The 12,090-nt window shown below is 51.0% G+C and overlaps 1 protein-coding gene across 1 annotated transcript; it reads right to left on the bottom strand.

Annotated features, from left to right (window-relative positions):
• Nucleotides 1-3,883: 3,883 nt before the first annotated feature.
• On the bottom strand, nt 3,884-10,686 carry IRF1 (interferon regulatory factor 1). Its single transcript, XM_080353113.1, has 10 exons — nt 10,591-10,686; nt 9,306-9,397; nt 8,318-8,417; nt 7,927-8,103; nt 7,525-7,574; nt 7,264-7,399; nt 6,969-7,094; nt 6,122-6,153; nt 5,402-5,537; nt 3,884-4,948 (listed from the first exon to the last, which is right to left on the bottom strand). Exons 2-10 carry the CDS (start codon nt 9,390-9,392, stop codon nt 4,851-4,853), a joined length of 942 nt encoding a protein of 313 aa, XP_080209239.1. The 5' UTR covers nt 9,393-9,397; nt 10,591-10,686; the 3' UTR covers nt 3,884-4,850.
• Nucleotides 10,687-12,090: the final 1,404 nt, after the last annotated feature.

The raw sequence follows: 12,090 nt of genomic DNA, 5'->3' as shown, positions 1-12,090 counted from the left end.
GGCCAGCAAGGCAGTCGATGGAATGAACAAATGACTGTCCACGCCTGGCAGCACCGAGTCTTTAATACTGTGACTTGACACCTCTGCTTACATGCAGGTGATGACTAAATGTGTCTGCCAGCAGGATGAGCAGTTTTTCTAGGGTTTTAGGTGTTTTATGGCATCTGCTGGCTTAGGTTCATCCAGCTCAGTGGCAGTGCATGCCATGCTCTTCCTTGGACTTGGGAAAGGACCATGGGAAGCTTCCCCTGTCCCTTCCGAGTGGTTGTCCTCCCTGGGAGGGATGGGATGGGACAGTCACCCACAGCCCAGTGGCAGGGAACTGCACCAGCTGAATTTGCATCCTGACCTTATCAAAACAGATGAGACCAAAGGTTAGAGGGGAGTGACACAGTGTGCAAGCAGCTTGAGCTACACGGACTGTGCTGCCTGCACGAATGTGCTTTTGTCTTTTGCCTTGTTTCTTTTGCACTTGGGAAGGCTGGAGAGGGACTGGAGTGAGTGTAACAGTAAGAGAGATGTTGAAGTGGATGGAAAAATATGGGAGGAAAAGGAGCTCTGAAGTGCAGCTCTGCAGTGGAATGGGACAGGGAGCAGACTGAAGCACTTGGTGTAAGAGAAAACACAACTTGGACACAATTTGTCCAAGAAAACATGACTTTCCTCCTCTTCTGCCTTTCTAGGAAAGCTTTTTCCCCATCTAAGCTTTAACACTGACTTTTCTACAGACATCACTTCTTCCCTTGGCCCTCCCAAGCCCCTGTGAGAGGTTTCTGTCCTGCAGAAGTTTCTGTGCAGTTTGTATTGTGTGTACAAACATGGAGGGAAAAATGGACACTTGAACCAGAGAGGAGAAATGATCCAGCACAATAGAAATAATGTTTGCAGCCCAAGGCATTTGGTTGCTATCTAAGCAATAGTTTGCCTTTGCACCACAAACAAATATTCCACTATTTTTTTCAGTTATAAATTAATACCTTTGGTCTGAAGCACTGCTATCCTTTACAGGTGTAATACCGTACATCATGTGACTGCCTGGAAATATGTCCAATTATCAGGCTTAAGTCGTCATGGCAAATAAAGGTGAAACACTAATTGCAGGCTCTGCTGCCTGGCGGGCAAAGCTCACGCAAGGTGCCACCAACACGGGCAACCGCGAGCAAAAGGCTCCTTTGGGCAGCACCGTGTGGAGCAGCTCATGGGCTGCTCCTGATGAGCAATTAAATTATGAGCAATGTGCTGAGCGGACCGCAGGGGAGGAAGTTACGTTCCCTTCTAATTATGGAAGGGTATTTTAACAATCTCTTTGGACAAAGGTCCGGGGAAAGCAACAGCTCTTTATTTATAGGTGAAGGGTTTTCACTAGGAAGAGCTGCAGTTAACGGATGTGTGATGTCCTTGCCTCTGCAGCACTGAAAATTGTTGGCAGGAACCAAGGTCTCCTGGTCCTTGATGCGAGTGCAGCAGCAGTCGTTGGGCTTTCCCAGGCTCAGGCTGAGGGGCTGTTTCTGAGACTGTCCTGTTATCTTCAGGAATTTTTGTCTTGTTAACATCCTAAAGCTCTAAAACTAAATAAGGAGAATTTTGGGTTTCTTCTTAACTGGTTTCAAGGTTTGCAAGTCTGCAGCCAGGGATGGTTCGAGTAGTGAGTGATGGAGAGCTCTGCTCCAGCAGCCTCCTCACCTGCAACAGTAGCTCCATTCATTTCGCAAATGACCACTGATTACATAATGACTCCTTTTTGTTTTCCACCATCGAGAGGTGCTCTCTCTGTATTTGTTTTTAAAACAGTTGCATTGACTATAGATCTTTCTCATTGTCATGCAAGGTTCATGGCACAAGAAAGAGTGCTTGCCCTTCAAGCCCTGCCCATAAAAACTTGCTTTTTATTGCTGTGTGGGCTTGGCAGGGTGAGCTCTCTCCAATGACCTGCACTCTTGGTATGTAATTACCTCCCAGTAGCTGTGTGCCTATTAAAGGTGAAAACAACTCTTATTCCAATATGGGAAAGCCAGCTGAAGTTTACTGGGTTTATGAAGAGCTTGATTAAGATAGGCAAGTTCAGAAGAATCCGATGTCAAGGTTTTAAACCTGTTTTCATGGCACATGCAGGAGGTTTATCTTGAAGAGCTCATGATATTCCTCTGGGTACAAGCAGCCTAAATGTCTCCACAGTTTGCATTGGGAGAAGAAATGTCACTTCTACAAATCCCATCTGTCCTGGAGGTGACGGAGGAGCCAGTCAGGCAGGGACAGGGCACCGCACCTCCCACATTGTGCCCCTCCTGAGCTGGAGAACATGACTCTGCTTTATTTTGCTCTCCCAAAGGGTTAAAAATAAGGAAAACTACAACAAAACACTTTGGACTTTGCGATTATTCACCTAGTGAAGTGACTGGACTGAAAAATTCCACCCACTCGTGGGACTTCACCACTTCTCACTGGCCAAGCACCCGACGTGCCGCTGGTCACGCAGGTGCCCTGGCAGGTGGGCAGGGAAAGCGCCTCCTCTGTCCCGGTACCAACTGACGTGGAGAGTGTCTGTGATCCCTGGATGGGAGGCACGAGCTGCTCTTCTGTCCTCAACTCTCAGGCAAATCTTTTACCTGTGAAAATTGAAATGCTGGGTTGTTCTTTGTTTTGTTTTGTGTTTTTTAATCTGAGCATGACTGAAAAATTTGCTCCTTTTAATGCATGAGTGGGTAAATTATCTCTACCTTATTTTTAGCACTGTTTACACCATTGAAAGTTTCCCTTTTCTCTCCCGCTCCCTCCCCACCCCATGTGTAAGAACCTTGCAGCGGTTCCTGAACAAAACCAATTTCCTCTGGTTGTGTCGATGACACTGAGATGTCCCTTCCCAGGTGCGCAGCGGTGGCTCCAGAGCCAGCAGCCCCACGCTCCCCGCCGGCAGGAGCCACAGCTGCCGCCGGCACACGGATCTGATCTGACGGGCTATTTCTTTGCTCATGTACAAGATGCTCCTGTTCTAGAGCTGCACCAGGTGGTTGTGCGGGACTTTGGTTGGGTGTGATGCTGGATTTGAGACCCACCACCACCTGCTTCCTCCGTGCTCATGATTTTCCCTCGGTAAACCCCACATCTGTCCCTGCACAGCTGCAGCTTGAGCCGCAGCCCGTGCCAGCGGCGGTAGGAAATGTCTGCTTTGTTCCAGCCCTTTGGGTTGGGTTGGGTCTTCCTCTCCCACAGCTTGATGTTCCCCTCGATCTGCCCTCGCTCTTGCTCGGTGAATGAAGTTATTCCCCAAAGGCCAGCACAGCTTTGCTCAGTGCAGAGGTTTTCCAGGCAGTGTCGGGCGCCAGCGGCTGCAGCTGGAGGCACATCGCATCAGCCACACTTGTCTCTTGTCTCCCATCCCAGACAATGCAATAACACGTCAGACCTTTGCAGCCTGGAAGTGTGGTGAATGAGTATAATATTCAGGGGAAAACCAGCTTGTTTTCCCTTTGCCTTCTGAATTGTGCATGTGTTTGCTTTTTAGGCAAACCAGAGTTATTTACCTGGGTTTTCACTGCTGATCAGCTCACCAAAGCAGCTGGCGGGGCTGCTGAGAGGGACATGGGGGTTTTTAATAGCAGAGCCTGTAACCCTGCTCTAGGTCAGGTCTGACTAGCAGATGATGGTGGATACGAACCAGCTGTCCCACACATGCACGGGACCGGGGGAAGCAGGATTCCAGCATCAGCTGCATGGGGAAGAGGGAGGGGTGGAAACCAGGAGCAAACTGTGCTGAGTTCCCTGTGCTTTCATGACTCATGAAAAACCCCCTCCAGCTGTCTCTGTCAACAGCACATCTGTTTGGGTGTTTTTAAGGAATTCGGAATGCATTCTCAGAGCTCTCCCATGAGAAAAAGTAAACATGTCATATATAAAACATCTTTATTAAAACAAATATACAACACTTTATATACAAAAACTAAATGTACAAGAAAATAGTCTTATTGCAACTTAGTGATTTGGTTCCTATGCGTTACACACAAACTAAAACCTCTTCCACTCTCCACTCCCGCACACGCTGGGTTGGTACAGCTGATACAGTACTGTAGGGATCGGGCAGAGTGCGAGAGGGGTCTCCGAAAGGCACGGTATAAATAAAGAGCTCTGCCCCATCTGTGCAAACATTGTTTCATGCAGCAGCTCTTCAGCTATGGCGAGGAAATAGATACGGCATGTCTACGAGCAGGTAACATCCTATGAGTGGACCTGGGTAACTGGACTATGTGGAAGCAAAGCCAAAACTGAATTTTCACATTTTATTGGTCTAAACTATTTACACGGTTTAAAGTTGAAAAATGAACTATTTGATGGAGTAAATCAAAGAAGAGACAGCAAATTAGTGCACTTCTAAGTGTAATGATAGTTAAACTCGGTATCAGCAGTGTTGCACAGGGAAGCAGCAACCAAAACTAACTGGTGAGAGACGCATCCAAAGTGTCTCTCCTAAGCACTCCATGGGTAAAGTGCTCATCACATCTCCCGTGGGGAGGGCAGTAACCCCCTCCCCAGGCCCCCGGCACACGATGCCACTCGGTGGAACCCGCCAGGCACCCCAACTTCCAGCAAAACCTTCACCTCCAAAGCGATGCCAGGGTGCAAACTGCGGCTGAGCATCCCCAGGGCCACGAGTCCCGCTAGTGAGGTGGGAGGCCTCTTCTTTTTAAAATGATAATGGAATCTTTCTTGCTGACATTTTCAGGCCTTAAAAATAAAACGGAATATAAAAGCTACTTGCTTTGTTCGGCCAGTAACAACCAGTTTATTCCATTTTCTTCAGGCTTGTTAAAGTTTCTACTCCAGCAGTTCACGGTCAGAGGAAGCCAGGAGGGGCTTTACAAGCCACAGGGAATGACTTGCATGCTGGGTCTCACTGTCTCCAGCCAGGAGAAGTCGAGGCTTTTCTGGTCAAAGAGCCTGAACTCCAGCTCTCCTAGACAAAATAAAACAAGAATGGCTACTGAGTCACATGCGAAATAGTGTAAATATGTATGGAAATGTGTATATATCTAAACATATCAAAAATTGAAAGATTTCTCAGATGTGGGTAAACACAATTAAAGACTAATATTTTGCTAAAATGATTAAACTGTCCCATTTGGGCTATTGCTAGTGGAAATTCTTCAGGTACATTGCAAGGAGTTCCTGAAAGCTGGCACAGCTTACATGTGTAAACCCCCAGACAAATCTGCAGTTTACTCTCACCGGAGGCATTTTTCTCCTTTTTCTCAACAAATTCCTTACAGCCTTTCGACAGAGTGCTTGGAAATCACAGAACACGGGGATGTGTGAACTGTGCTGTGAACTCCCTTCCCAATTAGTGTCTGGCGTGAAAAGCCTCATCTGCATCATCCTCGACAATGGGTGATAACCAAGGGGTCTGTACCTGACGTGGTGTCGATCTCCCCATCCTGCTCCCTGTAGCCGTAGGTGTTGCACACGCTCTGCACGCCCGGCTCGTTGGTCAGGAAGCCTTTGCCCCCGACGCTAGTTGTGTGCCAGTCCTGGCCCGGCTCGAACAGCTGCAACGGAGCAAGGAGACAGTGAAACCGCTGCTTCCTGCGGGTGCGATGGTTTATTGCTTTGTCTTCATTAGAGGTAAGTAATAAAGATCAAACTGTATCTTGTCATGCTGAATTCTATAAAACTAATTTTGCTTCCAGTTAAAAATAATGTTAAACAGGGAGAGCACTTTAGGTGATAAAATCCACGTATTATCAGTGGGATGAGGGTGACATGTCTGGAAACACACATTAAGCGCTATACATGTCAGAGGTGGAGAGAGGGGTGAAATGAAGTCTAGAGAAGCTTTGGAGACCCAAGTAGAGCACCTTGTACTTCTAGCAGTACTCAAGAGCTTCCTCTGACTTTCACATGAAGAGTAAATGTTTCTATGGATGTGTCATCTCCAGCTCATGTTTGTGAAGTAGCCTTCTCTTTATATTTAATTTTTCAGGCTTCCTCATCAATAAGGGTCTTGGATTACAGAAGTGTATGTTCAGCTCATATAGGACTGGATCAGACAGCTGCTCCCCTTCCTCTCTTGGTGCAAACAGCAACTTTGGGCAATTTTATTCTGACCAGAAGGGCTGCTTTTTTTTTTTACCTTAAAAATCTTCGAATTCATTTCCTCTTCATCTTCATGAAGAAAAAAAAGAGAAGAAAACAGACACAGATGTCAACTTTTTGCACGTTAGCCCTCACACTTCTGCTTCTTCACCACACAACCCGCTTCATATTCCCATCACGCAATGCCAGCACCTTTTACTTCCCCCGCCAGGGATGAGAGCGAGGAGGGACATGGGGGCTTGGGGCAGGGGAGCCCATCAGCTCCGAGTCCCAAACTTTTCAGCCCTTCATCTTGGGTTCTCTAACACCCCCGCATGCTGGGGCGCGAGGCTGCAGCCAGCTTGGAGCCTCCCCAGGCAGAGCCCGCTTGGACGCAGGAGGAAGATTAGTTACACCTCAAGTAAGAACCACCCTGATCTACCTATATTATTTTTCTTTTCTTGTTGGCAAGTGCAATTACCCCCCCTGACACTATCGCACCTCATTGTGTCCTGCCTCTGGCATCGCCTCCTCCCAGCTGCCTCAGGAACCCCCCACTCCATCCTCCCCGCCCAGAAATCTCTGTTCTCCTTTGCCCGCTGACCTGTCCGTGTCCTGAGGCTGCGAGACCAACCCTGCCCCTTCGCCCACATGTGCAAAGTCAATGGCATTCCAGAGCCTTTCACCCAGGAGCAACTACTTCTGCGGGTGGCACATGCCGCTCTGTAACCTGGCCAGTTTGGGAGCTCCAGCCACCCAAATCCATCAGGTAGAAGCTGTTGAAGTTTTTTTCTCATCCTACAAGCCAGCTTTTGTTTCTCCTGATCCCGCAGGCCCTCCTTTATCCCGCTGCCATCCCTCCAGTAGACCGCTGACAGCAGGGTAAGAAAAGAAGAAATACCCACCTTCTGAGGACGAAGCCAGGGGAGACACCTGGAGCTGGTAGAGGTCGTTGGTGCTGTCAGCCATGGTGGTCTCCATGGGCGCCCTCCAGTCGCTCAGGGAGCCGCTCACCTCGCACGACGAGAGGTCTGCGGGATGCACCGGGAGTTGGTACCCATGGGAGACACAACTCGCTCCGCCTCCTCCCTGCCCGGCCCAGCCCCAGGACTCAGCCCTGGCTTTGGGCACTGAGGTTGTGGGTTTAGAGCCTGAACGGCACTTTCCACTCTGCTCAGAGAACCAAACGCTGGGTCTCACCTAAGGAGATGGACGTGCTCTCCACCTCCACTTCCTGCCCCGTGTAGTCATGAGCGGTGTAGCTGCTGTGGTCATCGGGCAGTGGAGTGGTGGTTAGTCTGTCTGCTGACTCCTCCATCCTCGTGTCCTCGTACGACTACAGAAATAAGGGCAAAGCATGAAAGGCTTTTCTAAGAACACCCAAGTTCCCATACGAAAAAAACTAAAGTACGAAAACCACCAAAACCTCTAGCTTCTTCAGCTGCTTCTACACACACATACCTTTCTCTTGCTCCTGTTTCTTGCTTCTCTTGAAGACCTTGACTTCCTTTCTGTTAAGTAAAAATAAAGACAAACGTGAGAAAGGGCTGCAGGGCTGATGTTTCAGGTGAGCATGAGCTCTTGCAGCTTTGAGCCCTGCTCAGCAAGCTCTGCTACTGCTGTCACAGCAGCAAGTCCTGACCACCTCCTGCCAATGCCTTTAGGCACGTTTAAAGAATTTGGGATAAAATGAACCATTTGTATAAACGGTTACCAACGGCAATAACCAGTGACTAACCCCAGTAGTACCAGTGCTGCTAACAGGTCTGTTGCACCCCTGCCCAGGCAGAGCAGGAATTTTAAGCTGTGTTTAAGTGCAGTGGTGGAAGCTGCTTAATCCCAGCTGGATTGCTGGGGGTTTACCTTTCTTCTGATCCTTTGTCAGGGGCGGCAGCATCCTGTAAACCCTGACAGCACTGGAGCCTTTGTTGATGCTCTTATCCTTCACTTCTTCGATGTCAGGCAGTGAATTCATCGCGCAGCGGAAGTTTGCCTTCCAGGTTTTCGGGTCAGGGTCTTTCTCACCTACTTTATATCTTCCTACAAATAAAAACCGAGGTGACTGTTCAGACTTTTCCTTGCAGTGGCAGTTCTCCCTGCACGCCCCTCCCTCCCAAGAACAACAAAAAAAATCAGTATTTTCTTTCACATATGTGTTAGAAATTAATATAAATACCTCAGGTGTAAGTCAAGACAAAAATTGCCTTGTTTAAGGTATTCATATGAGTGATGGAAATGGAAAGCCAGCACCCACCCGTGTGAATGGCCCAGCTCCGGAACAGGCAGGCGTCTTTCTCCATGTCCCAGCCATGCTTGGCTGCGTGTTTCCATGGGATTTGAAACATCATCTTATCCTGAAGTTAAACCAATAGATACTTGTATAAAAAAAGCAGCAGCACAGTCCAGATTTAATCAAATAATTCTCAGTAGCAGCTCAGAAAACATCATAAACCCTCTGCCCTGTATCTTAATTAAGCATCCATTGTTGCACCTATTTTGTCCAATGCATACAAGGCTCTTTAAGAGTTGTGAAACTGGGAAAGCCACATGTGGTACAGGACAGTAGAAGTAAGCAATATTGACAGTTTTATCCCAGAATCATTTGAATACATTGCAGCTATTCTAGCAGCATATCATTAACTACAATATATTTTCCAGGTACACTTTGGTAGAGAATTTCTTCTTAAATCCTAAGAAAAACATGTCCTGGATTAAACATCACCATGGGATGGATGTGGTAACTTCAGAGCAAGAGACCTGTTTCAATATGCTGGTGGTCTCACCCTGCACCACAGGTACCGGGATGTGCCTTCCAGAACAAAGGGAGACGAATCCTGAGATTCTTTCAGGCCAAATCTTAAAACTGGGAGCAACTGGGAGTGTAAAGGTAGCTACTCAACTGGAACAGGAGTGGTCTTGGATCAAGTGGGCAGCAGGAGTTAAAAGATATCTTGGAGATTTCTTGGTTCTCCATTATGTTCAGACAGCTTTAATTGGAATTTATCATTTCCCTCCTTGGAATTTGCACAGGGAAAAAAAAACCAGAATTACTACATTCTGTATGACCCAGAACTACCTTTTCTGAAACCTAAAGTAGCTGTTTTTTAAACATAATGCTTGCAAGTTTTCTCCATGCTCTTCTTTCCTTTATGATCTTGACTGATGTTTGGTGTCATCTAAGGTGAAGGATGGTTAATTACACAGAAGTAATAATAACAATGATTGTAATAAGCAACCCTCACCTTGTTAATCCATATCAGTCCTGGTATTTGATTGGAATTGATCTGCATTTCCAACCAAGGTCTCATGCGCATTCTCGACACGGGCATGTTGTCTATGAAAGAAATAACAGGTTAGCAAAAAACTCATCACACTTTTAACCATTCTGCAACGCCACTCCTCCCTTTCCCTCCGTACTGTATTACCGCTAACCCTATCAATGCAACCCAAACTACTTTTCCAGGTTCTTAATTCTTTTCCAGTGTCTTCCACCTGTTTCTAGAGGGCAGCGCTTCCCCTGGTGAGCACCAAAACCACGGCTGAAGGTTTGAATTCCGGAAAGGGGCTGATTGCAGCGGTGGGTGCTCAGCCCCTGCTGCGGGGGGGGAGTCTGGAGTGGGACAGGGCAGGGAGGGATCCCGGCCCGACCCTCGCCCTGCGATGGAGCCACCGCCAGCACCGGGGCGGTTTTCCCGGGAGCGGGTGCGGGTCTCCCCGCGGGGACCTGTGCGGGACCGCCCCCCCCCCCGCAGGCGGCCACAGAGAGGCACTAACTGCACAGTCTCCTTCTTAAAAGTTTGTTATTAATTAAATTGCGTGAGGCCGGGGGGAAGCCGGCCCTGCTGCGGGGGGATCCCTGATCCGCAGCGCCACCAGCCCCGCCGAGCCGCACCCGGCGCCGCGCAGGAACCGGCCCCGCCGCGCAGCCGGAGCGGAGCGGGGCGGCGCGGCCTCCCAGCCCTTCCCCCTCGGCAATAATTTCCTGTTTGCGGTGTTTTTTTGAGACAGACCAGGATTCCCCCAGCAATACATTTCTAACTTACACCAGCAACGCGCTCGTTGGCGGCGGGACAGGGGCCCGGAGAGTGGCCGCCCCGGGCAGCGCGGCTCGGGGCCGCGGGATCTGGCCCCGGGGCTCGGCGCTGGCACCGGCTCAACGGCGGAGCGGAGCCTCCGGCTGAGCCCGCAGAGCGGCAGCCGCGCTCGGATGTGCCCAGCCCCTCGGCTGCGAGGGGACATCCCGCCCCGACCTCTCCCGTGGGTTGTGTAAGGGACCGTGGTCGCTGCCTGCCGGAGGGATGCCCGGTGCCCACCCGACGGCCGCCGACGCGATGCGCCCCACGCCTCCAAACTGCCTCCGTATGGCTAAAGCCAGGGGTTCCCGTCTTAGCGAGCAGAGCTGAGCCGCCCCGTGCCGTGCCTCCGGGGCCGCTCCGACGGACCCTGAGGGGCGCATCACCCGGAGCCCCAGCGCCATGCAAAGCGAGGGGCGAGCGACGGGACGCACCGGGACGCACCGCGACCCACCTCGCAGTGCCGTGCAGTGCCGAGCCGTGCACTCCTGTGCAGCGGTGAGCTGATATGAGGTGATGAGATGAGCGCGCCGGTCCGCTCCCGCTGCCCGCCGACCCGCCTCTGCCGCCCGCGGGGCGCGCCCTCGGGTATAACGCGGCGGCGCCCGGGATTCCCCGCCGCCCCGGGCCCTGCGGCCTCCTGGCCAATCAGCGCCGCCGCAGGGGGCGGCCGCGCCTCCCATTGGCTGCCGCCGCCAGCATCACTTCGGGGAAATCACGCTGTTGTAGCACCAGCGGCGCGGGGGGAGCGCCGGCCCCCCCGTCCGGCGGGGGTGTGGGTGCGGGTGTGGGTGCGGGACCGGCACCCGGGGGCTCGGCGGGGTCCTGCCGAGCCCGTGTCACACCCGGGTGCTCGGACCCCCTTCCTAGACTGGCCATGTGCCCCCTCCAGGGATTCCGTCCCCGCGGAGAAATCCAGCCCCCGTCCCGCAAAGGGATCCAGCGCCCGTTCCTCCATGGGGCTCAGCTCCCATTCCCGCAAAGGGATCGAGCTCCTATTCCCGCCGAGGGATGCAGCCCCCATCCCATGAAGGAATCCAGCCCCCATCCCCAAAGAGAGATCCAGCTCCTGTCCCACTGAAGGATCCAACCCCTATCCCATAGAGGGATCCAGCCCCCGTCCCACCAAAGGATCCAGCACCCATCCTCCCAAGGGATTCAGCCCTCCTCCATGCTTCCCCTTGCACTGCTGCTGTTCACACACATCCCGGGCAGCCGGAAGCAGCACAATAATCCACACGTGTAGACCCCCTGACTTTCCAGCAGCCCATAGCAATCCTCATAGATTAGGAAAGGCAGTTAATGAAATGCAGGGTGTAGATGAGGCTGTTGTGGGTGGGGTGGGTGCTCGGTCAGCAGTCAGGCTGTTCCTGGTCAACTCACTGCAGAATGCCGGGGAACCGACCCTGGTGCTGTCTCTGAGCAGCCCAGTTCCCCGGGCACTGCTGTGGGACCAGCTCCAATGGGCAAAATGTTGCTGTTGACAACAGGACTAACAGACAGGAATGTCCAAAACTGTATTTTTATTTATTTGGTGTTAGCAATTTCAGAAGGGATGTGGTAGGGCCTGGAGTAATAGGAACAATCATAGGTAGCATTATTCCAACAGAAAAGGAAAACGCAAAAATTGTAAGTGATGCTCCACCATCTCTTCTGCATTTATGCTTTCACGGCATGAAGTGGTTGGTACACAACAAGTTGTCCAGTGTCAGCTCGATTCTTCCCAATGATGCAAGCAGATGTGGGGAAATGTGCTGCTTCATTCCAGTGTTGAATGCTCATTAAATGCACGGCTGAAAGGAACAGGTCAGTGGAGTCCCCAGAGCAACTCCTGTGCACATCACAGTGCACCTAAGGCGGGGGACAGGTGTGTGACACGGGTCCCTGCCCGGCCTCAGCAGACCACTGCTCGGGTGGGAAGCGCCACTAGACACTGCGCGGACTTGTGCTGTTG

This window comes from Nesoenas mayeri (genome assembly GCF_963082525.1).
Source record: "Nesoenas mayeri genome assembly, chromosome: 14".
Taxonomy (NCBI): domain Eukaryota; kingdom Metazoa; phylum Chordata; class Aves; order Columbiformes; family Columbidae; genus Nesoenas; species Nesoenas mayeri.
Note: the sequence above shows the minus strand (reverse complement) of the source record. Positions and strands in the feature narration are given on the sequence as shown.